The sequence below is a fragment of the Strongylocentrotus purpuratus genome, unplaced genomic scaffold (assembly GCF_000002235.5).
Source record: "Strongylocentrotus purpuratus isolate Spur 01 unplaced genomic scaffold, Spur_5.0 spur5_scaffold_2, whole genome shotgun sequence".
NCBI lineage: Eukaryota > Metazoa > Echinodermata > Echinoidea > Camarodonta > Strongylocentrotidae > Strongylocentrotus > Strongylocentrotus purpuratus.
The window spans coordinates 40,977,799-41,005,531 of NW_022145605.1; the positions used below are offsets into that span (position 1 = coordinate 40,977,799).

Sequence of the window (27,733 nt, forward strand, 5' to 3'; positions counted from 1 at the left end):
AATTTGTTTACTCGATGTGGATGTAAACTCCCACACAGCCACATTCAATTGGAGTAATCGTGTATAGATGGATGTTGTGTTTGTGAAAAAAGTCAACTGTGGCAATCCTTTGTTCTATCGGTAGAGCAAAGCAAGTAAAGGGTTATATAGAGTTAGATGTAGGTTTTGCGTGTAGGTCTCTGTGTTGGTTGTGGGCTTTTCTCTTCCACAGCATTGAAGTGCAAGTTGGCTTAGTCGGTAAAGCGTCTGCCTGTCAAACCAAAGATCAAGGGTTCGAATCCAACCCAGGCGGATGACTGAAGCCTGCGTTGTGTCTTATTGCCCCTCCCCTGTTTCATAGACGCAGGCTAGGTTACTCTGGAAACACTCCGTCCCTTGGATAGGACGCTAAATGGTGACCCCGTGTAGAGGACAGTCTCCCCCTTTGTACATTAAAAATCCACTGCACTATTCGTTTAAGCAAAAAAAAACGGAGTTACTAACTAGTAACTCCGTGGTATAAGAGTAGGGGGAACCCTGGCGTAGTGGTCCACCTACACACCTTCAATCAGTTATAACAGAATGAGAGTAGTTCTTGTCCCAGGCACAAATGACGCCAAATACTTCAGATATTGATTATAAAGTCAGCTGCTGTCACTTGTCAGCAACCATAAAGAATCAGCAACAGTCCGTAAATAAAATTAAAACCTTTTATCGTTTTATATCTTTTCAGAAATTTTCTATATGCGGGTCTTCAATTCTACAGCGAGTGTTACTGCGGATCAAATCTTGAAAGTGAGAAGATGAACAACGACTCGTTATGCAATCTGGAATGTTCTGGAAATAAAAGTCAGATCTGTGGTGGCGCTCCATACCTGTCGGTCTACCGGCTGAAGAATGATCCCGGCCGAGCCCCAAACGTTGTGTCGCAGCCACGGCCAGCAGGACAAGGTAAGAGAGGAATCATCCCAAACAGAATCATCTTAAATTTGGCTCGTTCGTGTCTACTTAGATCAAGATCAATGTAAAGTTCATTAATTAAATTAAGTTCTTCCATCACCCGATGGCTGCGATGGCCGTCTCATTGACAAGGGCCAGGTCTTCAAAATCTGTACAACCCGTTCCGCCGCACTGCAAGATGTGGTCCATCGTCTGAGTCTCTCTGCAGTCGCAGAGAGTATCTTCTTCATGGGCATAGCCCCATCTTGCTATGTTGGCCTTACATCGGGGCTACTTCGGGGTTTTACATAGCCCCATTCTCGCCCGCATTTGATTCAGGCATTTCCACTCCGGCCACTTCAGGTTTATTCCTTTGATGAGTATGGATGGGCTTGGCTGGTGGTGGAGGATTCTGCTCAGGTGGTGGAACAGAATCGAGGATATGCATGTTACTAAATTTGGCTAAATAATAATTACGATAAGAGCATTCATATAAACCACTCGAAAAGACTTTCAGAAAACCAACCTAAGACAGTTTTAGTAGTCTTGTGCGTCACCTATTGTATATGCGAACATGACGACGATATTATCAGTAATCCCAACATGATTGCTATATCAATGTAATGAAATGCTCTTTAATCTATTTCTTGAAACACTTTACAATATATTGCATGTTACTAATACAACAAAACTGTATACCTTTCAAAATGTTTTACAATCATCGAGAGAAACGTGAAAAGTGAAATCTATTGTCTTTGTCACTTGCGCTAATTTGGCAAACAGGAAACCTTCGTTCTGGACGGGTTGTATATTAACACATTAAATTAGAGGTTCGAGAAAGGCACCTTTTCTAAATGTGTGGCAGACAAGAGTTAATCATCCCACTGTCTACTGGAACTGGGTTGTCCCTGTATTAAGCCTACGGGGCTTAGATGATGTGTAGTCAACGGGTCAAAAGGAAGGAAGAAGAGAGCATATTTTAGGTGAAAGGTGTTTCACTGACTAGAGTCCATTACCATCTAACTGCGGTCGTTGGTCGGTGAATGTGTTGGCTCTTTGCATCATGATTGTATTCCAATGCAAACATAGATAATGGCAGAGAAACACGAGATTGGGTTCGCTCTGTCCCTAGGGGGAATATGATTCTGATTCAGTTCTCTCCCTCTCTCTCTCTCTCTCTCTCTCTCTCCCTCTCTTTCTCTCTTTCTCTCTCTCTCTCTTTCTCTCTTTCTCTCTCTTACTCTCTCTTACGCTCACGCTTAAAGACACAATACACATTTCTTAGCTGAATTTCTACGTTTGTTTTATTGCCTTCTATTATTTATCTAGCATAACCTTTCTATTCGTAATACCAATATTTTCCAGCATTTTCCTTTCTATTTCATCCTCAGTTTAACGAAAGTTGTCTAAGGGGGAAGTGCTCTTCCTTTCCAACCATCTAATATCTCTAGCTAATGGTTGAACATTCTTGAGCATGCCTTCACTTAAAGATTTCAATCCACTTTGTTTCTTCGCTATCTCTGACGTAATATTTATGATGAAATGGAAAAGGATTCCATCCATAAATCTATTTTCTGTGGAGCACGTGCACCCACTCGTTTTAAAACAGTCAATCCCTCCTTGTTCATGCTCATGGAAGAAGACAAAAAATCGTTCCTTCTGTTTCCGAATGCAATTAATTTCTTGTAGAGCAGTGGAAAAGTGCAAGTAACCCCATTCTAAAACCAAACTTGACTGCGTTGTAATTGGAGCAAGCTTAAGCCATGCTCTTTTGATCTGAAGAATAGATCACTTGGGGAAGGAATATTGGATATGTGTGGATGTGAGGTTGTGCAGTAGTCCTCGGTGACGCCACATTTCATGTTAATTCACCGGGGATGGTTCCATGACATTTATATCTCGTATTCCGCATGAGATGATAATATTCATATTGGATATTCTATAACGCATAATCTGCCACGCAAGGTGCTTAAGGCACTTCAATAGTTCGTCGGCTCTACCTCTCTTGAACGCTAGAATCATAGTCGTTTTCATTTATATGCAGTGCGACGATCAAACGCTAAATTGGAAATAAGATGCAGGAGGGACCCCTGTGGAAATCATATTTCTTAACTGTTCCCAGTCCTTGAATGAATGAATATCAAACATGGTTTCAAGTCATGCTTACACCGTAGCAGAGAGGAGAAAACAGCAAATACTTGCCGAGGTTTAATACACTTAGGGCCAAAGCATGCTGTCTCTATACAAATAACAAGCCACCACACGTGCTAAAGTAGTGGCTGTAACAAATCATAGACGATTAATTGAAAGTGTCAAGCTTTATGCGCATGCTCATGGCGAATATTATTTTGAGCTCTCCTTGATAACAATTTTAGGACAGGACTTGTCCTTCCATATGTTTACTAAATAATCAACAAGTAATTCGAAATGAGATCGTAACACAGCCGCCAGATTTTGTTTTTCTCTCTTCTGCTCCTAGCTCCCCTGCCTGTATATACCGTCTGCTGTCTGTCGTGGGGTTTCTTCTGATAATTCGCGCGTCGGTAAAGCATCACCATGGAAACCAAGGCTGATGTTTTGTTCTAATTCAATCACGAGGAAAGTAAGATGAGGAGGAGGCGGGAAGATGGTAAAGGATACCAAGAGAGACAGTATCACGCTCTCCTCGCCTTATATTTCCTGAAAATAATAAAAACAGCGTTGATCAAGTTACAAACCAATAATGAGTACATGCCCGTTCAGACATTACGCGGTAAGCAGTTACAAAACAACCACCGTGGTTATTTTACGTATAAATGAATGGCATCTCCGTTCAACATAGGTCCTACGCCTGTTCACTCAGGCTATGTATTATGAGATACATAAATGTAAAGCGTTTTACACTTAACGTCATCCGAAAAAACGCCGCGGTTTACCGCTTTACTATTATCTCAGTGAGGCTTAACACTCAGCCGGTGTAAGCCAGTTGCACACAGTTTCAAATTCCAAATGGTATTTATTGTCACTTTTATTCTTGACACATTGAAAGGTGATATAATTCAAAATTCATTTATCGAGTGTGTAAATGGGGTTCAATTTTCATTTATAACTCAATCAGACGATACAGAAGAAGAGTTATATCAAATATCAGTTTTAATGTTCTGACACAATTCGCAAAACAGAATCTCCACGCAATATTAAAAATCGATCTATACCGAAAACCATCAATCTCTACCCCTTTAAGTAATCATGTGCAAACAGCGTTAAATTTGTACGAGGACATGGTTAATCTTAAGCAAGAAGGCGGTTTGATCACGTGACTGAGAGGGTGTCGTATTTATTTTGGCGCCATAGGAACGTGCGCATAGATCGTTTAACTGAGGAGCCATCTGTGCGTGGGGAGAGTCCGGTGTCCACCACGTTCAAGATTTATAGGAAGATTTGTATTCTAGCTTGTTATTAATCATTCCTTTTCTTAAAACCTTGCATTTTTACGTTGAATTTACGTTTGTAAATCATTATATTCCTTAAATGTACATATATCTGTTCATCATCTCACGTAACAGAGGTTGTTTATTTTCTCAATATTTCTCTCTCTCCCTCTCTCTTAATATGTCACCACTTTGTATCTCCCTCAATCCAACATGTTGTTCGTCTGTAGTCTCTCTTTCTCTATCCCACACTCTCTGTCTACGTCTTTGTTGACTCCAAGGTCTCTCTCTTCCTATACGTATATTCATACATAACGTTTAAGAAATATTTATATTTATATATCTACATGTGACTCTCTCTCTCTCTCTCTCTCTCTCTCTTCTCTCTCTTTCTCTCTCTCTTTCTCTCTCTCTCTCCTCTCTCTCTCTCTCTCTCTCTCTCTCCTCCTCTCTCTCATCCTCTCTCTCTCTCTCTCCCTCTCCCTATTACACACTCTCCGTTTGCTCCTTTGTTGACTCCAAGGTCTGCCTCTACTTCCAACCATGGAAACCTTATTACATCTCTAATGAAAAAAAGTACTCTGAGGGTTCGTCATTCATTAAACAGGCACTGGATGTAATTGAGAATTAATTTGAATAAGAAACTAATTAAAAGAAGGACAACGTACTAACAACGATAACCTTAAGCCTAGCCATAGAAAATGTATGCAAGAAGCTGATCAGTAACGAGTATATGCAGCAATACTGGTAAGAATGTCAAATTGTAACTTTTCATTAACAACTACCGAACAGTACACGACATCTATAACGGCATATGATATGACCATTCAAGCATGAAACATGTTAATGGTCGAAACTTTGAATGGTGATATGAATAACGAAATCGGAATACCGGGCGTTTTAAAGGCAGGCTTTACTACTTAAGCCATGAGGGATTAGACCACCAAGCGAGCCAGCGAGGTCACTGTGACAGGTGGCTATCTCATTAACTCAGCTCTCATTTAACATAAGAAAAAGAGGATCATGGGGGACCAACAGGCACCGATTGGGGAAGTTTTCTATATAGAGAGAGCAAGTAGCTACAAGTAGGACAGTGTGCCTTTAAATGTTATGAACCTTCGAAATTGTGAACTTTCGGAAAAACGTGCCTTTCGGGGAAAAAACGAGTACTTCCGAATGAACACCTCGTTTTACGTGCCTGGTTGCACTTTGATACAATCTTGGGGCATGTCAGTCTGTCAATCTAGCGATCTATGAAGGCGCCATCTAATCAATTAACCAGAGGCAACGAAGCTAAATAAATTCTTCCAAGTGAGATTGAACTTTCTCATCACCCAACGTCCACCATTTTGTTTCTTTCATGACATAAAAGGAAAATACCAACACTTTATATTCAGGTGGTATGCCATAAATACGAATGAAAGTGGAGTAAGAGATACGGAATAGAAGATAGTTTGAAATTGTGTAGTGCAGGGCTCAAATTAATTTTCTGTCCACGGGGGCTTTCCCCCCCCCCCCCAAAAAAAGAGCCCCCGTGAGCCTTCTCACGGGGGCTCTTTTAGTGCTGACGGGGGCTCTTATTTTAATACAAATTTCCATTGAATTGGTACCCATGAAACTCCTAAATTCCTTGGTATTTTATCATTATCATTTATTTAAGTCGGCATTTTCCCTCTTAGAAATTTACTTGTTACATAGCTGTATACTTTTATCCCCGTGATCAGTGGTGGATCCAGGGGGGGGGGGGGAAGGAAGAAAAAAAAGGGAAAGATTTTTTTTTTGTGTGTGAAAAAAAAGTGTTCCTTTCCCACTTGTATCACAGAGAAACAACAGTTTAAGTTAAGTCTAACGTTAACGTTAATTTGTTATTAAAATGTAGAGTACAGCCCTTGACATTAGGCCTAATTTAGGTCGTAACTGTTACTGTTTGAAAATCTAAAGTAAAATTAGACGGTTTTCATGGTAAGACAAAGTAATTGAGAAAAAAAGTTTACCCGTCACTGTCGAGACCTGGGTCAATCAATCTTCTATCCATTATTAGGGTCTAACGTTAGTAGATATAATGTAGACGCAGGCGCGGATCCAGCGGGGGTCAGCGTGCCTTGCCCCCCCCCCCCCCCCCCCACCCCTTCCGCAAAAGAGAGAGAGAGAGAGAGAGAGAGAGAGAGAGAGAGAGAGAAGGAAAGAAGGGAAAGGGAAAGAGGAGAGAAAGGGAAAGAAAGAAGAGGAAGAAGAAAAGAAAAGGGGGAAGAAGGAGATCGGGGGGGGGGGGGTGCGAAAGGGCCTTGCCTCCCAGACTGTTGCCTCCCCCCGACCCCGCTAAAAAAAGAGAGAGAGAAGGAAGGAAAAGGAAAAAAAAGGAGAGCTAAAAGGGACCAAAAAAGAGGAAGAAGAAAGAAAAGGGTGAAAAGAATTTCGATGCGGTGTTCGAGTATAATTCTGTGAGATGATGATATACTTTCTCGTAGCTTGATGTGACGAAGTGTCTCTATCCAGATATCTGTTGATAGTATTATAGAATATAGAAGCCTGAAATGACCTTCTGCTCGTAACCGACAAGTCACCGCATTGAAATTAAATTGCAAATAGTGTTCAACAACACGATGGTGGATGAAACTTTCTAATATTCGAAGACCTCAGACCATATTGTTTCATTATTTATTTTTCAATCAATCAACGTCAAAGAATTGATTTATCATCGCTCTTCAATTTATTATTTCACCTTTTAATGTACTTTCATTCTTATGCATCACGAAAGAACACTGAATTGGATTCTTCAATGTTTGTTTTGATTAATTATCTCCCCTATCCTCCCCCCTGTTTAATACTGATATCATTTTCAATTTTTCTTAATCAAGGCAAAATATAATTTTAATATTTTCTTTATGCACGACAGGGAGAGAGAGAGAGAAAGAGAGAGAGAGAGAGAGAGAGAGAGAGAGAGAGAGAGAGAGAGAATATGTTAAGTGAGAATTATCGAGAACAACTATGAATTGCATCCTTTTCAATATTATTCAATTCGCTGAAAATATTCAAAATATGAATATGATAAATCCACATAATACACCAACGCTCCAACCATAGCCAATATGCCAATGCACCATATTTATCAAATATGAAAAGATTTTTAAATGAAATTTGAAGAAAAATCAAATAAAAAATGCACTGACAGGCTTCAGTTGAAATCATGAATTCTCTGTGACTGGCTTAGCACTAGTTTCTGAGGGACCAGTCACTGAAGAGGTGATAAAGGGATGGAAAATTGAGAAAGAAGTAAATAAAAGAAGGGGGATATCAGTTGCAATTTTCCCGCCAACAAGTTGCGGATCGGGATGGGGGTGGGGCAAAAGGCCTTTGCCTACCCCCTCCCCCGCGTTAAAAAAAAGAGAGAAGGAAGGAAAAGGAAAAAAGGAGAGCTAAAAGGGACCAAAAAAGAGGAAGAAGAAAAAAAAGGGTGAAAAGAAGGGGAGATAGATCAGTTGCGGTTAATCCCGCCAGCAACGTGTGGAGAAGGGTGGGGGCCGAAATGACCTCCCCCCCCCCCCCCCCCCCCCCAGCAAACCTAAAAGAGAGAGAAGGAAGGGAAGGAAAAGGGAAAAAGGAGAGAAAGGGAAAGAAAAAAAGAGAAAGAAAAAAGGTAGGGGAGATCAGTTGCCAACAAAGTGTAAATCAAGGGGGGGGGGGCACTGGCGTACTGATTGGGGAGGGGGCTCGGGGGAAATAAAATTCAAACGTGGTTTATTTCTAAAATATGCTTCTTGAGATGCCTAGGGGCCTACACGTCAGGGCCCGCGGAACGGCGCGCGGCGGGGTTCGGGAGCCTCGAGGTCCTTCCCCTCCCCCTCCACTTTTTTGAAATAGTATATAAAGAAAAATGGAAAGAAAGAGAGCAAGAAAGAAAAAATAGTTAACTGCCAGTTTCACAACAAAATTAGGTATTAACCGTTATTAAATGCCTAAAACCCCTGAGCTTCCGGGGCTCTGGCCCTAAACCCAACCGAGGGCCCTAAGGCGGGCCCTTGATACTCAGCTGACCGTAATTTAGTGCCTAAAACCCTTGAGCCGAGTCGAGAACGGTACAGCGAATCGTCTTCTTTCTTTAATAATTTTAATGAAACGTCAAAGCTTTCGCGCTTCGCGCGGGGGGGGGGGGTGGAACCGAATTCAGACAAGGATTAAGAGTCGAGAATAGTACAACGAAACGTCTTATTTCTCTAATAATTTAATGGAACGTCAAAGGTTCCGCATATCGCGCTCGAGGGGGAAACTGAATTCAGACGAAGTTTAAGAGTCGGGCAACGAATCGCCCTCTTTCTCTAATGATTTAATGAAACGGAAAAGCTTCCGCGCTTCGCGCGGCAGGGCGAAAACTGAATTCAGACGAGGATTATTTTCGAGAACGGTACATCGAATCGTCTTCTTTCTCTAATACTTTAATGAAACGTCAAAGTTTCCGCGCTTCGTGCAAGAGGGGGGGGGGGTAAACTGGATTCAGTCGAGGATTATTTTCGAGAACGGGCAACGAATCGCCTTCTTTCACTAATGATTTAATGAAACGTCAAAGCTTCGGCGCTTTGCGGAGGAGGGAGTGGGAAAATCGCCCCTCCCTGCATCCCTCCCCCCTCCATTACGTCAATGCTTGCATTATTTGCTGGTCTTTTAGAACAACCAGATTTCAGAGGATTCACACTTTTCACAACGAAAAACTTCTCCATGTTTTAGTCCTTGCGCGATCGTCTCCAGCTCCAGCAGATATTGGGCGTCAGTGTGCACACCGGTACTACCGGCGCAGTATGACGGCCGGATTAGCTGTGCACTGTGAGCTTCCGTTGTTTGTATCGGTAATACTCATAGAGATGGGAGAGAAAGCGCTATCTAAGTTCCATTTCATTGGTTTAAGGTTTGAAAATTGATACTCAATATTGTGTTAAAGTTATATAAGAAAAGATAATCTTTGTTTTATAATTCCACGGGGGTGATTTTTAATTTTGCAATCGCCCCCGTGGCCAACCTGACGGGGGCGATTATGGAGCTCACGGGGGCCCATCGCCCCCGTGTATTTTGAGCATTGGTGTAGTGTCATAGAATCCCATGGATTATTCATCTTTCTTGAAAGGCATCCATGACTTTGCAGAGAGTTATTTGAAATACTCGGTATGACATTCCAGGTCTATCTTGTTAAGATAACACGTACATATTAAAAGGCAATTTGAATCAAACAAAATTAACAGAAAAGGGAAATCTGATGTTCCAATCTATGTGAGTTTTTAATGTGGGCTCGTTTTGACTGAGACAGAACGACTTTAAAAAATGAATTGTGATTGTGTTTTTCAGATCAATACAGAAACATATTAGCTGACATTTTTAAACGAAACATGCCGAACGTGTTACTGCTTTACACAATCCGATCATGGCGATTTGCTTTCTGAATCATCATGTTTTGCCCGACGCTTTTAGCTATCGAATCCTAAGGCTATGCCAGTAGGCACAGCTAGCAAGGATGTGTTTATTTGTCTATTTTCAATTTCTATCCAGTATTATATTCCATCCCTCCGAACACACAATTTATGAGAGTAAGTTGAGCTTGAACAAAATCATACAAAATCTTTCATGAAATCATGCAAGGGTTCTGACTGCGGGAAGACCGCGCAAGCAGAAATAACGCCATTAGCATCGAGTCTTAGCCAGCTGGAAGTCCTCCTTCATACAGTCACGTGACATCTCCTTGATATCATCAGCTGAATAGAATGACGTAAAGAGGTCGCATCCCTTATTCTAATTCCCCGCATTTAGATGAAGATGATCATGAATATACTGACCTAGTTATAGAAGGATTGTGTTTTTGCGTTGTGGTACTCGCTTATCCTGGAAGTATGAAGGTAAATTATGAAGTGTTATTTTGTTTGATATGAGAAGATGATTGTCTATTTGTAATCCATCTTTGTTTTCATGACCAGTCTAATTAAGCCCCTCTCACTCGTCGTCCAACGTGCGGTGTTGTGAAATCAGTGAGATGGAAATTGTTTGAGGGGTTCACACAATGCATGCTCTGGATGAAAATAAGAATAAATGGTGAACCCGAAATAAAGTGATAATTCAGAAAAGATGCTTAAACGTTCGAAGATATTATGCCGGCGGATTTTGAGGTGTTATACGCAGACACTTTTATGAATGGTAAAAGTGCGTTCCAACACCTCAAAGAAGATGCCCCTGTGACTAGCTCGAGAGCATTATAGTAATGTATGATTCAACATTGTACTCTACCCCACCAATCTTCATCTCTCGCTTTCCCTCTTTTTCTCTCTATATCACTCTCTCCCCCCCCTCTCTCTCTCTCTCTCTCTCCCTCTCTCTCTCTCTCTTTATCTATCTCTCTCTCTCACTACTACATCTTCCCATCTCCCTCTTTCTCTATTACACCTTTTTTATGTTCCAAACTCTCTTTCTCCTTTCCTCTTTTCATTTCCTTCTCCCCCCCCCCCATTCTCTCTCTCTCTCGCCCTCTTTATCTCTCTTCCTTTTAGACTCTCCCTTTTCACCTCTCATTCTCTATTCTTTCTTTCTCTCTCTCAAGCCAGCCAATTTGAAATTGAATCCCATGCAGTGCCCACTGCTTATTAGGTATTTGCACAGAAACCTGAGATAAGTTGGCAACCACTAGGAAGAGAAAATTGATGATGTTAATATTGAGTATCCGGTGTGTAGTATCAATGCACAGTGCCTCGATGTCTTGTTATCTTGCTTCTTGATATTAGATCTCTGACTTTGATTATATGACAACGATCACCTAAACTCTATGTAGAAACAGATATTGTTGAGAAAATGAGGATAATAGATATTTTGTATTTGATTGTTCATTTTCCATATGGATAAGGATAGTTAGTTTGCATGTATTCTGAAACGCACAGTTTGACAAAATAAAGGAAGTACCAAGCATAGCAAAAGCGCGAAAGAGAAATATGGATGTTGTAAACTGACTCTTGTGGAAGAACTGGTGAAGATTGGAAACATGTCACGAACAGTTGAAATAATGGGTAGTCGATCAGAAGACACGTCAATACGTGACGAAAAGGAATAACAAGAAAAAGGAAATTCGTGCACGTATGTGTATATACTTTTAGCAGACACCATACACGTACGTGTATACACTTTTAGCAGACACCACGGAATACAAAATAAAGGAAATTCGTGCTCGTATTTGTATATACTTTTTGCAGACACCATACACGTACGTGTATACACTTTTAGCAGACACCACGGAATACAAAATATAGGAAATTCGTGCTCGTATGTGTATATACTTTTTGTAGACACCATACACGTACGTGTATACAATTTTAGCAGACATCACGGAATACAAAATAAAGGAAATTCGTGCTCTTATGTGTATATACTTTTTGCAGACACCATATACGTACGTGTTTATAATTTTATCAGACATTGTCAATACGAAGCTTTAGCCTCCCCATATAGCTTTGCCGCCAAACGTAGCGCTAAATTACTCACGAAGTACATTTGCGTGTCACTGGAGAGCCATTCAATTCAATTTGGCCTACTCTGGCGCCTTCAGAGAAATCACATCATAAGTGTGCTTTTAAAATACATATTTCTAATGAGTGTGATCAGCTAAAAGTCCGTTGAGAGTCAGAAGGGAGTTAACTCTGTTTAAAGATAGAAGTTAATGCCTTTCTGGCTTTCAGCAGGTTATGAATGACACAAGCGAATACAAAAGACCTCTTTCAATATCATAATGACCGAGCATTTGGTAATCCAAACATGTAGTATTCTGCGTTGATTTACCCAATCCACGGGCGTATCGAGAGCGGCATATCAGATTCGCTTCATTTGCAAACAGGGTAACAACGCTGCATTTTGATTTACAAGCTCGCAAAATTCTTTCTTTGCGAATCTAACCCAACATAAATCACCGGCGTCAAAACTTCAACTAAGTATCCTTGGTATTTATAGATGGAGGTCGCCTCTTCATATCTCTTCTTTCTCTTTCTCTTTCTCTCTCTCTCTCTCTATATATATATATATTATATCTTCTCCCCTTCTCTCTCTCTTCTCCCCTTCTCTCTCTTTCTTCTCCCCTTCTATCTGACTCCCTCTCCCTTTCTCCCTGACCCCCCCCCCCCCATATTGTCGTCTCTCTCCCCCATCTATGTGCCTCCTCGATCTCTCCCCTTGTCTCCCCTCTGCCCTCTCTCTCTCTCTATCTCTCTCTCTCTGTGCCCCATTTTCTAGGCCTTTCTCCCTGCCTCTCTCCCATTCTCTCCGCCTTTCTCCCCTTCTCTCTTGGCCCCCTTCTCTCATACTTTCCCTGTCCCTCTCATTTGACCTGTGTCTCTCCTTGTGGGGTAAAATCTTAGTCCTCTGTCAAATAAAGCAGAGTGATGGGTTGTTTACGAAGATTTCATCTGTTCATGTATTTTAGCGACGTTCTTCACCGAGAATACTCGTGGTTTGGGGAATTCTCTGAAGTATCCTCTTACTCTTAATAATTGCAATGTTTCTGTTATCTGATTTGATTTCCTTTTAGCCACTGTGCAGAGTATCATATTGTCAATATATATATCCATTACCACTTTTCTTTATACAAAAAAATATTTTATTTATATGTATACTGTCACAATATCATCCTCATCAATTCTCTCTCTCTCTCTCTCTTTCTTCTATCTCTCCTCCCCCCTCTCTCTCTCTCTTCTATCAATCTCTCTCTCTTTCTTTCTCTCCATCTTCCTCAATCTCTCCCCTCTCTCTCTCTCTCTATTATATACCATCTCCCCCTCCTCTCTCCCTCTATTCATCATCTTCCTCTTCTTCATCTTCTTCTCCTTCTTCTTCTTCTCTCTCTCTCTCTCTCTCTCTCTCTCTCTCTCTCTCTCTCTCTCTCACTCTCTTCTCTATGAACTCCTCCCCTCCTCCCCCTCCTCCTCCTCCTCTATTTCATTCTCTCTCAAGACATCAGCCAGTGGCGATCAATCTAACAGTAAACCGCGACCACATTGACAATGGCCCCGCATAATAATGTATGTTCGACCGCGCAAGAGCTCGGGTAACTTAATATACTAGCCGAGTGCTTTCTACGTTAGATCGTAATGTAGCGTAATTGACCGGCCCTTATCTTTCACGTACCACTCTCCCTGCTTTTAAAGGAACACATCAAACTCAACCATCGTAATCTCATGGATTTTATTTCCGTATTTAAAATCCTTATCCAAATCGATCATCCATTAACAAAGATCTTACAACTGTCATGAATTGAGTTATAATTATATTAACAGTGCGGCATTATCGTAAAATTGTCCTTTCGTGACTCAGTGCCTTGTACGACAGTCTCGAGCGGTACAATCAGATTCATTTCTGATTATTATGACGTGCAGCTGAAAATACTTTGTTATTATAATGTTGCAGACGCGTAGGAAAAAGAGGTTTGCTGTGCGTTGCATTATACACGTTACTGTGTAGGCGTTATCTAAGGAAGATATTAACGTCTTATGTGCGTTTTGTAAACATTGGATGCTTATAACCAGGCATAAGTTGACATAGTATATTCTCCGCTGTATTATTAAGCAGCTTTTCCTTTTTTGACAATCTATCCAAAAGATTCATTATTAGAGGATGCATACCCCCCCCCCCGCCCCCGCCCCCGCCCCCTCCCACCCTCTATTTAAAAAAAAAAAATCTGAGATGCAAAATTTTGATTAAGATTATTTTCTTTTGTCATCATCTTCAAATACGTTAATCCTTCAGGTACTTGTAAGTGGGCTCACTGTAAAGCTCTTGACTCTGATAGTAGAGGTCCTAGGTTCGATCCTTGCTCGTTGCTTACATCTTTAGACGAGGTGTTTCACCCACATTCTCTCACCACCCAGGCTGGTATCTGACAATGGTAAAGCCGGGGTAATAATCTCCAGGTTTGGAAGCGCTTAGTGATAATAATAATAATAACTTTTACTTATATAGCGCTTTTCATAAGACATTTATATCAAAGCGCTTTACAATATTGATACAATTAAAACTAAACAGAGTAATGACAAGAGAACAAATATGAAGTGAAATTATGAAACATAAGATAACAAGGTAAGGTAACAATTTAAGAATTAGTGATTGTAATAAGTGCTATATAAAAAACCGAGTGTTATTATTGTTATTATAATGATCACAGTGTCCATAATTTATGAAGCCCCTAATGTGGCTACCTTGGGCAAATTAGATCGAATAATTATTTTCATTAATTGGCGTACATTGTAACTGATTTGTATACTATAATGCTCAGATCTATAATTATATTAGGACCGCCAATGTGCCTAAAATACATTTTGTTTTCCCTGACGATGTATTCGAAGGGATGTAAAGCGAGACACGTCATGTGTAAGACTGTATGGTGATACGAACATCAGACATGCTCGGATGATATTCAAGGCTTTATCTGCACAGCATCCGTCTGAAGAAACCACTCATACAAGGAACATCTGTGCGTTGTCATGGTAACTCTTTCTATGATGAAAAAATCGCTGCTCTTTTCAGACGTATTTGGGTGGGATGATGTTACATCTCCGACGAAACGAGATCAACATACATCATCTATACACGTACATCGATACAGGTCATGCGATATGAGAAACGGTGAAGTGTATTGTTACGTCATGGTCATGTGGTTTATTTCACGCTCAGGCCTGGTGAAACTGCACAGCTGCAGGATATCGCTACCCGTCATTGTCATATGCGAATAGATAGGGCCTAATTACAGCACTGCCGAACAATTTAAATACTTTGTATACATTCTACCTTCTTGCGAATATGAAAGACATATAAAACCAGTAAACAAACGAAGAAATCAAAATCATTTTAGATTTGTTGTTATTGATGAAATGAAGTGAGCAAAAGTACACCTAGTTTATAGGTACATTATTTTCCATTCTGTCCTTGTGCACCAGGTAAAATATTGAAAGTTTCCTACATCATTTATACGTTATAATTTGTCAAGTTTTGTCAAGCATCTTTAACGCAATTGAATGACTTGCCACTATATGAATATAAAATGCAATTCTGTATTTATTGTCCTTACGTCATGACAACTAATAATACATTCATGGTTCATAGGAAACTCTACACTGTTAGAACAATATCTATGAGAAGTATCCATACGAACATCCGTCTTTGTTTTGTTTGTTTCAACTTGTTTCTGATTGGATGAAAGTGGACTTAAAATCACGTGACCTGACTTATGATTGCTCAGATAATCTTTTCTTCTTCCCTTCCATCATTATTATTCGCTCTCTCTCTCTCTCTCCCTCTCTCTCTCTCTCTCTCTCTTTGTCTCTCTTTCTCTGTGTGTGTGTATCTCTGTCTCTCTCTCTCTTTGTCTCTCTTTCTGTGTGTGTGTGTGTGTGTGTATCTCTGTCTCCCCTCCCCACCCCCTCTCTCTCTCTCTCTCTCTCTCCGACTCCCCCCCCCCCCCCCTGCATGTGTTTATTCATATCACCTTTCCTTCGATGTGTTGTCAGATGTTTAGACTGAGGTGTCCCATCTGGATCAATTTGCTAGTTTCTGATCGAATTCGCGAACCTTCCCGGCTCTCCCCATGGAATAATGAATAATATGACGCAAAATGACATGTGACAAATCGCAAATGATCTACAACGCGACGCACTTGCAGTGGCGGAGCTTTTGTTTTTGTATTTTTGTTTAAGTTCAGTAGCTTAGCGGATCCTAGGCAGTATCTTATTTCGTGTGTGTTGGTAATCACGGTTTCCAAAGATAGATGCATCGTATAAACACCAATTTGAGAGAAGATTTAGTACGCCCTTTTTATATATAAACATCTTAAATGCCAATAACTTACTAACTTGTCCCAGACATCGCAATGCAAAGCAGAAACACGTTCCTGAAATGGTACAGTATTTTGTTTCATGTGTGTTGGTAATAACGGTTTCCAAAGATGGATGCATCGTATAAATACCAATTCGAGAGAAGATTTATTACGCCCTTTATATATATACACATCTTAAATACCAATAACTTACTAACTTATTCAGGACATTGCAATGCAAAGCAGAAACATGTTCCTAAAATGGAAACGATGAGGTCTATGTTTTATGCGCTTTTAGATCTTTAAAAAAATTCTTGTAGTGGCGCGGGTTGTTTTTCGTTTGAAAGTAAGGGTATTTAGCGTCTTGTTTTTCTGTTTACAAAACATCAAACACATTAATGCTTATAAACTGAATACTTAGAATTTACAAGAGACTAGGCTATATGATAAACGAGATGAGATGAAGCCATTAATGGCTTGCTATGAAATTATATGATAATGTGTAAGAGGTCTTAATGTATTAGTAATGTCTGTTTTTTATTTATATTTATATAAATATAAATATATTTATATTTCGCTTAAAAGTCTTCACATCTTTTCACAAGAACATCTTCTTTGATCTATTCTACCACTTTAGTCATGATAGTGATCGTGATAACCATCACCAATAATGTATGTGCATTTCTATACCCTCAAAAGACCGTTTTATCATGTTCATACCTAATAATTATGATACGCTATGCGTCCCTCGCTTGGAAATACTGTATGTTTTGGATTATTTCAGGCTGCAGAGATAGATCAAAGTAACAATTTGTTACTTTATCTCCTAACACATCTTTTACATGGCGGCTTGCATCAGCCTTCTCATTCTTCTCAACCTGTGACATTATTGTATTCCTCCCACGCCATTCGTCGTCTTTTTGTTTTACCAGGCGGATAACGGTATTATGCTCTCAAGGAAGATACGATTTCTTTCTTTCGGTTCAACACCCCCTGATCCGTCTTGCTCCATCTTCCTCCTGATAATAGGAAGACGAAGAAAGGTTTAGACCTATTGACTTGATCGTTATCTATACTGTAGTTGGGACTCCCCCACTCTCTCTTTCTCTCTCTCTCTCTCTCCCGTCTCTCTTTCTCTTTCTCCTTTTCTCTCTCTCCTTCTATCTCTTCTTCCGTCTATATCCTTATCTCTCTTCTCCTCTTTCTCTCTTCTCCTTCTCTTTCTCTCTATTTCCCCTTCTCTTTTCTTTCTATCTGCTTCCTCTCTGCCTCTTTGTACTTCCTCTTTGTACTTCCTCTTTTCCCCTTTTCCCTCTTTTCTCCATTCTCTATTTCCTTTTCTTTTTTTATAACGTCGGGTTAGAAAATGATAACTCTGTATCAAAACATACTTCTTAATCTGAATACATATTAATGAACAATTTATTTCCGAAGAAGAGGCGACTTACAATATACCCCTTTTTTGCTCATCATGGCAAGCACATATTGTTGAGGGACACATAGAATTCTTGCAATGACGTGCAATCTAAATATATATTTGTATGTAAAAGGAATCATGTATGTTCTCCTGAAGTCTATACATTATTTTGTAAATAGGTAGCTCGTAAACTGCTGCGTTGTCGCCGTTATCATGCTTACAATTCGAAATAGTAATTCTCTCTGATCTGTAATTTATGCTACGAGCGAGTACTTAGCATTAACGAATAGTTTTCATACAAGCAATCTAAGTCGTGGTGTGTTATTTTTCTGACGCCTGTATCTATCTCGTTGCTTTGTTTCCATAGCAACCGATTTTATTAAGGAAAAACGTTTCCCGATATCAGTGTGTCGAATCAAAAGATGAATGTGGTAATATAAACCTCCGCAATCATATCATTTCTATTTACTCATTATAATTATCGTTCACGCGGCTGGTTGAAGTCGGCGTAATTTGTGAGCGTCTTTAGAATGGCGTCTGGCTAGAATGCTCCCCAGGGAGAGGAGAATGTACTTGCATTGCATGCGGGCAAGCCTGAATACACTGACCGAGATACTATTTCTGGCAAAACTTTGTAGTGCTTCATAAATCTATAACTTCCATACTGTTTGAGATGATACGCCGTGATCTTGATATGCTAAAGCCCGTGGTGATATATCACGTCTCATACGGCGCCATCGTTACAAATCATGGACAAACAACAACAACAACAACAACAACAACAACAACAACAACAACATCAACCAACAATCAATATGGACCAGTGGTGTAGCGTTGGTTTACCAGTTGAGGGGGCCGGTACCTGCATGGGGGAGGGGCACCGAACATAATTACGGTGGACAATAATGGGGAAACAAGGCCATCTAGTAGATGGGGTGTGGGTAGTATCAGGGACCTCTTTCTCTTTTCAAAAAGATTTGATTGGGGAGCACCGGCCCCACTCCATGCCCCATATTACGGCGCATCGAGACTCCAATCACTCCAGTAACTCGTCACCCCCATCCACAATTACTTGCTACATGCGACGTCCCGCTATGTATGTATGCGTGGTATTTCTCACTCGCGTGTCTGTCATATCACCCGCTGTGATTTGAGTAACAAATGACGCTAAGTATACCCCCGTCGTGTCGATTCAGGGCTTTTACTTTGTTCCATAGATCTATCGGTGGTCAACGACATCGTGTGAAGTCGATCTAGGACATGCCGTAGTCACAAGAGGAGCTAACCTTTAAAGTTTGTTGTCTCCAAACAAAAATTCACACAAGTACTAAAGTGTGCCCTCACGAGCGAGTGTGCGTTTGTGCGCTTGTGTTTTCTTCACTCGAGTACTCGTGAAGGTGTTTGAAAAAGGTTTCACAATGAAAGAAGAAGTTGGGCCTTCCAGCTGCGAAAGAAGTACTGTCACGGAGTTTTATAATATATTCTCGGGAGCTCTTAAAATTCATTTTTTGTTTTTATTCATTTGCCAGAATATTGTGTCATAATGCCAAAGCATGGGCGTAGTAGGTCCATGCATGGTTAAACTAACATACTTACAATGAAAACCCAATTTGTCTCCTCCCCTCCCGTATATCATGGAAGGTTATCAAATTAAGTTCTACAGACGAAATGACAAGACATGGTGCTCTGATTGTGCGATAAAGCATCTAACCATACGATGTCTCCGTTTGTATATTATGATGATATTAGCGAGAAGAGAGTGCTTTCTTAGCTGTAGAAAGAGCACCAAGTCGCCCCCCCCCCCCGAGGGGTCGCCCCCTTCCTTTCGCTGAGCAAAAATCAATCCAAAGTGGGTATGCATTTACTATGTCGAATTAGCCGTACCACGTGACCATAAGACACCTGCATAGTTACATACGTAAGCACATGTTATTGTTAGAAGCTTGTCGCCTTTGCGCGCTTGTTTAAAGGTCACTTTCAGGAAAAGGTAATACGTCTGCGTCACATAGCTTATAAATCCATTTCTGTCTCAATGTGGGAATTGCATCTGTTCATAAAGAAAAACACGAGGGGTTGGTGAACGCCGTCATCATGTTACGTTGTGTTTGGATCAGAGGAGCGGGAATTAAAGGTAAAGACCAGTAATGGCCATGCGATTGCATTGTGAAAGAAACGTTGTGGAATCGATCAGAAAAGGTTGATCATCTAGCATCTAGCATCTGCAAGGTTCTGGAATCATCAAAATGATAAGAAATTTGGCCCATTCTTCGTAAAGTTACAAGCACTATACACAGAAAGATGTATATGGGACTACCCTATCTCTCTCACCAGACCATGAGAGAGATAAATTTACCAAATATATGAATTAGTAGGCAGTTTCCCGGCAAATTTTGTATCATCATGTATTAGTCAAAACATATTCTTTCACATGATTGGTAATGAGAGCTTCCATTTCATTTTTTGAAATTGGGGCGTTGCCAATACTGGTCTTTACCTTTAAGGGGATTGGGCTAAAATTACGTTAACATATCTCTAGTGGCGTAGCGTGGATCCAACACAAGGCGAGGGGCACTTATTAATTTGGATACTCCGTTTGTGAAATGCAATAGATGCGAAAAACAACAAAAAGGCTTCTTTGTTTCTTTCCTTTTTTAATATCTTTTTTATCCCGCCTCGAATAAAATAGGATCACGATAATTGTTTGAAATTGTACGGAAATATGCAAGCCATTTTTCTTGGAATTAAAAGCAGAACAGTTGCATTTTGTGACATGACACTTTGAATACCACATACTTATGGACGCTCTCTGGCTTATTGAAAGTTAAAACTTCATAATTTCATATTTAAATTGAAAGGAAATGTGTCGTACTTAAAAATTACAATTTTTTTTTTTTTTTTTTTGTGTGCCATGGTAGCTTTAAAGCCCGTCTGCACTAGTTTAGCCAGGAGGGATAAGACCTCCCTGCAAAGTCACTGACAGGTGGTTATCTCATCACATCAGCTTTCAATTAACATAAGAAAAGAGGATCATGGGGGACCAACGGGCACCGCTTAGGCATTGTTTTTCTATGTAGAGGGAGCAAGTAGCTACAAGTAGGACAGTGTGGCTTTAATATGCCTCTGTCATGTTAATTCATATGAAATGCGGTCTTCATGATCGACGCAATTTATTCCACATTTCTACGGTGGTGGATTTGGTGCAGAGGCGAGAGGAGATTAGATATGATCCGGTATCTATTTCACAAACGACAGGGCGGGATTTAACTTATTTTTAACCAGGCTTGTTACGCTTTGTTGCAGTGTCTAGACACGTGACTCATGCTATATAATATATATATATATACGTCAATATATCCATTATGTTATTATCGTTCAAAGGATATATATATTATCTGGTGAAATTCAGAATGTTACTACACTCTGTGCTCAGTTATTTAATTCAACACCCTACTAGATCTCAACACACAGAAGAAATAGGCCTATCTCCTTAACATTTAACGGCAGTTTTTCTACTATTTATACCTACATCGCATTTTTATGTTTTTAAAAACTTCATATTGATAAGTCGTAAGTTTGAAATACTGATAGTAATGTACACGGAAAACTTGTGAATGTAGAAAGGCCCCATTCCCCGCCATATATTTTTTCTCCGTTACTCCCCTCATATTTCAATTCATTCTATTTATCTTTTAATTCATGATAAATACTGTGGTTTTTAAATTCCGTTGTATGTAATATAAAATATAAACATTTGACAATATTTTTTATAATCTTATGTATTACATGTATTACTATCATCACAAATATTTATATTAAGCACGGGCGTAAAATTTGCTAAAGGATGTATAAATAAAATTATATTTGATAAACCAATACATGATGTAAAATGCTTCGAAGCCAGTTATTGAAATATGATTGCCCGTGCATGGTACTGTGTACACTCAAATAAAATACGCTTCTCTCTTCTCGAGGGTATTTTCAATACTCTATCCTATGTCAGAGCTTATAACCTTAAACAAATCGGAAGAATAGGAGGAACTTGCTGTCTGAGAATATTTACCCAAAAGTGCTTTGGTCCGATAAAGATTGTAGGTGGATCAACAAATATTTGTCCGTCCAAGAATAGATTTCATATTTGAGAGATGGAAGCGAGACAGAGTATTTGACTGAATTGAGCAAGGCTCATCTGTGGTTCGAAAAAAGAGGAAATTTGCCGGAGATGGGAGAATGGCGAATCTTCAATCACCTCCTCTAAATTTTCCACTCTCAAATGTTTCAAGCATGTTTGCAAAAGGCATCCGTACTCTATTCTAGAAAGTGGAGGATTACTCAATATATACCGACAAATGTCCAACTAGCAAAAACAAACGAAAATGAGCCCCTAGATCCCACTCCCTCTTCCTCATTCTAACGTTTTCTAATTATGATACTACTGTTACTACAACTTAACTGATTTTATTTTTGATTAAAGATACATGTATTGATGAAAGAGTGACTTACTCATCTTTATCATATTTCATGACAATCATAATTAGATGTATCTCCTAATTATTCGATTATCCAATTTCCTATTATCATCAAGCCCGTCACTATAAATCTCCCATCATGAGTAGATTATCAGACCCAGAATTTTTTTCGACGTCCGTTCTCCCGCCCCTCCCCCTGCCGCCCCTCCCCCTGCCACCCCTCGCCCTGCCACCCATCCTCCTGCCGCCCCATCGACTATGTGCGATTATTAAGAACATAGGTGTATTCAGTCTTTATATGAGAATCAAAATATCATCATCGCATGTTTCAATAGGGGTAGGATGGGAATCTCCTGACTTCATCCATGGTTTGAAGCACTTCCTAGGTTCCTGTATAATTCTCGTGAGTGAGCTAGACAGGTCTGGATTAAGTGCTCTAGCTTAGGATATAAGGTTTCATATGAACGAAACATGAGCAACAGCAGATATCCTGTATAACTCAACCCAAATCTGTCTCTGAATTCGAACCGCCATTTGCTCCAAATCTACTTCGATAATATGACATCTGTGTTCTTCGTGAAGTAATACCATGAAAGTAATAAGGGCGTGTTTATGCTTCACTTTTTTTAGCCAGAATCAGGCATCTGTTACGCGTTTAGTTTAAAACACCGTTGCGTCAATGCTCACTGTTGTAGAATCACCGTAAAACGGCGATCACGATCGCCGATCGTAAACTCACAAAAAGATGCGTTTACAATTTGTAAACGCGTTTAAATGGGGTCAACGCACTGACCTCTAGTGGGTCTACGTAGCATGCACAGTGAAGGTTTGCGAATCCAGCTGGAATACCAATTAAGGCCACACACGGAGAATTGCCTGTGGGAGCCAGAGAAGTGAGCATGAACAGTACACCGTGGAACTGCGATTACGATGAGCGTTTACGATGAGCGTTACAAATCGCTCATTCTACCTTCAAAAGTGAAGCATAAACACGCCCTAACTAGACAAAAATTCATCGTCGCCTGATAGTTTTATTTAGGGATTGAGGTTAAATGACAGCTGTGGAATTGATAAAATAGGGTGATTGATAGACTCATCTCTAAACGAGGCTACGTCACAGAATGGTAGGAAATAGACATTTACTCGTCATTCGAGCACAGGCTTCAATTGCTTTTCGTTTAAGGGCATTGTACTGTAAAATTTCTTTTGCAATTAATTGAAGATAGCTCATGTTATTTCGTCTGGCATGATTTATTTCTATCGAGATTTAGATTATTTAATTTCGATGAACCGGCAACTATTCTAATTGGTGATTCTACAAGCTATATGAAGATACTGTCTGACGCAAGTATAACATATACCATGCAGTATCTAACTCTGCTCAAGTAAACATTGATCTAATGTTTTTATTTTGTTCAAGTGCATTTCGATAAGCCATTTCGTTTAATTTTGATCCTGTTTATCTGGCATTATTGCATACTCCCGACACATTTTCAAACCTTTATACATCATGGCAAGTACCAGGTTCCCATTAACACTAGGGACTTTTAGATGTGCGTGGACTGATGCGTGTGACGTCCATTCAAGGCAGTGCATTAAAAGGACGTCGATCGTAGCAATCCACGTTGTCGTTGTGCAAATCTAAAAGTTCCTACTTTGATGGAGAGAGGCACATGTAGATTAACGACTTGTCAAAGGGCGTTAGTAATGGGCTAGGATTCGAACCCTCAACCCATGGATTAATAGAGTCAAGTGAACGAACCACTACACCACGGCACCTCCCTATGACTTGGGTGTCAGTGTAACAATACCTGGGGGTGTTTCATAAAGCTGTTTGTAAAGTAACGCATGACTTTACTTTATGCTGCATTATTGTAGAGCGCTTAGAGACTTCTGACAAAGTAAGTGTTAGGCGCTATATAAGCACTGTAATTATTATTATTATTACGAACGACTTATATATGAAAAGCCAGATGGGATGCTCAATCATTTTTTACCTTCATCAACTTAAGTTAAACTGTGCATATGTATATTAACATTCTTATTATAACAAACATTTTTAATACAAAGTATATTTTTGCCATAATTTGATTGAGGTTATTGGAAATATAGTCACGCTTTGTGAAAACATCAGGACAAAATTTGGGCATCCTATCTGGCACTTCATATACAAGTCGTTCGTAAAGTCATGCGTAACTTTGCGAACAGCTTTATGAAACACCCCCTGGACTACGCTCATTATTATGCGGAGATGGATGCATGGTTATCATCTGAAGCTAACCAGGTGGGAATGCCATTTTGATTTGAAGCAGTCTCATCTAAACCAGCGAGTGGCACCCATCTCAACTCACAGATCGTTTCCTCAGATACCCACTTTCTATGACAGAGGCGTTCACATATGATAAGGCTTGGGATATAGACAAGATTGCATAGCAATGGCTCCGCAATCATAAACTTAGACTAACAGGGTTCTTAACTCCTGCACTGGACCCAACACTTCGCCTCAACCTAATCATAAACATAAACCTATCCCAAAACCTAATCGGAAAACTATCTAATAACCTGACATCTTGACGAGAAAGTCTTGGTGGTAATTACGTTAGTTCATCGTAGAAACTGTCATGAGCTGATGGCAGGAAATTCGGTGCTATGTTTATGAAACCTCAGGCAAGCACATCTAAAGAAGCAGCATTGGTACCATGATTGAAAAACAAGTGAGGTAGGAGGAGGGGCAACATGCTAACTGTGCATGGGGGCATGAAGAGAAAACCCCCAAAGAAGGATATTTCCCCAAAAATATCCCTCCGTTGACTGTTGTACATGAATTGTGTAGAATTGGGTAAGATTGGTAGAGGACCACGGTCCATGTGATCCAAAATCTAGTGACGTTTCCACTAGACCACGAGCGGGTTTGCCCCTACCTCTGTTGCCTCACATTTTCAGGATTGAGCAGGTCTAATAGTACCGAATTCTTGTCACGTGTGAAAGGATGTATCCCCTCGCGCCAGTCGATTGTGCATAGCGAGTCCTCCTCCATGTACGTGCTAATTCAAACATACAAATAGATGTCATGTCCGATCATTATCAAAGCAGATAACTATCAGATGTACATTGAGCGTCCAGGGTCTGAATATCACACTGGTGTCAAACTCTTTCTACATCCACTTAATGAGGTAACCATATGAACTGACCAATGAAACACGTAAGGGGCTACTGTTTGGCGTTAGTTGTATCAAGTAACTCCTTGGTTGTACATGTATAAAGGCCACGATATATCAACCCTGCATTGTAGATTAGAGTCCATCAAACTTATGTCCAAAGGACAACATGTCAATAATATTCACTTGTAAGTGATGGTTAAAAGTGATGGTTGACTTTTAAATGATGGTTACCTGTACATGCCACGATCATGAGAAAATATATACATGTACTTATAACGTGTGGCGGTATATTAAATCGTATTTCAGATGTCTAAAAAAATACCTAGTGGAATTAATAATCTTGTGCAATTTCTTTTCTGATATTTAAGATCATTTTTTCATTCATTTCTCCCCTTAAGTTCTCTATCTCACCATATGTTATATGACATAAATTCTCACTTCCAGTATGCGAGTGGAAGAATCCTGTTTGAGGAACGGGATGGGGGGGGGGGGGAATAAAGACGGATTGGGAACGAAAGAAAGGGAGCTTAAAGATAAACTTGAGTTCTGGTAAAAAAAAAGAAAATTAATTCTCACAGAATCTAACGAAACTTACACTGAATGTTCAAGGTTACAAATAAATGTCATGTGCCAAACAATTTTGGAAGAAAATGTATACTGGCTGAGTAATGAGCATAGAAAGATAAGGAAATCAGGGTAGTACTAGCCCCGACACCATGTGTGTTGTCCCATATACATCTTTCTGTGTAAGTGATTGTTACTTTACCAAGACTCTGCCAAATTTATGATGATTTTGATGACTCCAGAACCGTGCATTACACATCATTACTTACATGCTATATGATCAACTTTTCTAATCCATTCCACACCTTTTCTTTTACAATGCAATCGCATTACCAGAACTCAAGTTTATCTTTAATTTGATCCGAGTCGGAAGAACCTCATCTAAGTAAGAGGATCGGACTCCATTAAAGTTCATTCATAAATCCTATGTGACAGGGACTGATTAATGTCGTCAGGCTGATCTTTAAGCACCCATAGTGTATCTGGAGATTGTAATAGAAAGGTACAATTAATTTGGGGGATCTCCTTCAACCAATCGTATCTTAGAAATTACTTAGAGTATATTTAAAGATGCAGTTCACTGTAAGACACAACCGACTGTTAGTAGCAAGAATCGATATACAATTGGGCCGACTTTTTCACTTCAGGAATATGGACAAGTTTGGTTTTTGTTTAATAGTATATACATCACTAATCACTCTGAGACATCTATATTATATGTGACACCTAACAGGAATGAGTGCGCTTGTGAAAAAATGTGAGTAAAAAAGTATTTTTTTACCAGGAGTGTGTAAACTTTCGGTCCCAACTGTACAGTTAGTCCATTTCTATGCCCCAGGAGCCTGCTGTGGTATATATTCGCTGTCTCTTTTCACCAAGTGTACTCTCATTCTCTATTTCAAACCCCTCCATCTTGCGAGTGCTTGTAAATTGCCGACGATGCCTTGCTGAATGGCTAGCTGAATGGCTAGCTAGATGTACCCGACTAGAATTCATATAGTGCCTTTCTCTTCATGGTGCCGTTCACATTCACAAAATCATCACGACATGTTTCTTGGTGATAAGATAAAGCAGACAATCTCGTAACCGTTGAGCTCAGAGTGGTGCCAAAAGTCCCACATCGGTTCCTTGGTTGAATTTGTATTTGCTGTCCCTTTTTCGTTGTGATTCTGGTGGAAATGTATGGTGCAAATTTTGAACGGTAGACAAATGTTTTCCCACTTGTGCAAATACCCTCGTACTGTACATTCAAAAGACTTTCAATAACTAAATTGTCTTATTAGTTCTGCTATTTCTGTACTCAGACAACCCTTTCTGTGATCGTTGTATTAGTTTGCTATAAATGTTGTTGCATTTCGGCTGCATCTTATTTATTTTCTTCCGCAAAATGATAGGCAATACTGACTAAAAAACGTCTGTACATGTAAACCACATATATTTGAAAGTGTTAGTAGGCCTGTTGTATAGTCATAGCAGATATGAGATGGGTTTAATAACCAATATTCGGGCAATTGTCACCTCTTGCATAATTCGGGCATTGGTGCGGTCTATTTGGTAAATTGTATACCTTATTTGGGCATGCCAAATCCATCGTTTTGTTTTCAATGACAAATTACGTTTATCTTGTACGACAAAAATATTTGTACGACATTTCTTGACATCTGTAACAATCTTGAAATCGAATTGAACCCGGATTAAATTGTATGTGTGAATGAATGGTGATTCTGATGTGTATCGCATGCAGCAGTCCCTAAGTTCTTTTCTCTGTCGCATCTAAGTGGCCTCCTCTTTATCGAACTCTGTTCGTGCAACGAATCTCAACACTTATTCTCCAGCCAGGCAACATGAGAGACTGATCAACATCATCCACTTTAAGATCCGTCTTCCCTTCCTTCCTTCCTTCCTTCTTTATTTCTTCTTCCTTTCTTTCTTTCATGCTGCCAAGTCCTTTCAGCCATTGCTTGTGAACTGGGCAGCAT

The 27,733-nt window shown here is 39.9% G+C and overlaps 1 protein-coding gene across 1 annotated transcript in view; it reads left to right on the plus strand.

The window, feature by feature from the left end:
- Positions 1-27,733, plus strand: part of LOC115918846 (WSC domain-containing protein 2-like) — a 56,846-nt gene that overhangs the window by 16,823 nt on the left and 12,290 nt on the right. Inside the window, exon 3 of the mRNA XM_030992462.1 lies at positions 713-930. Within this exon, the coding sequence (XP_030848322.1) occupies positions 713-930 (218 nt within the window). The remainder of the gene's footprint in view (positions 1-712; positions 931-27,733) is intronic.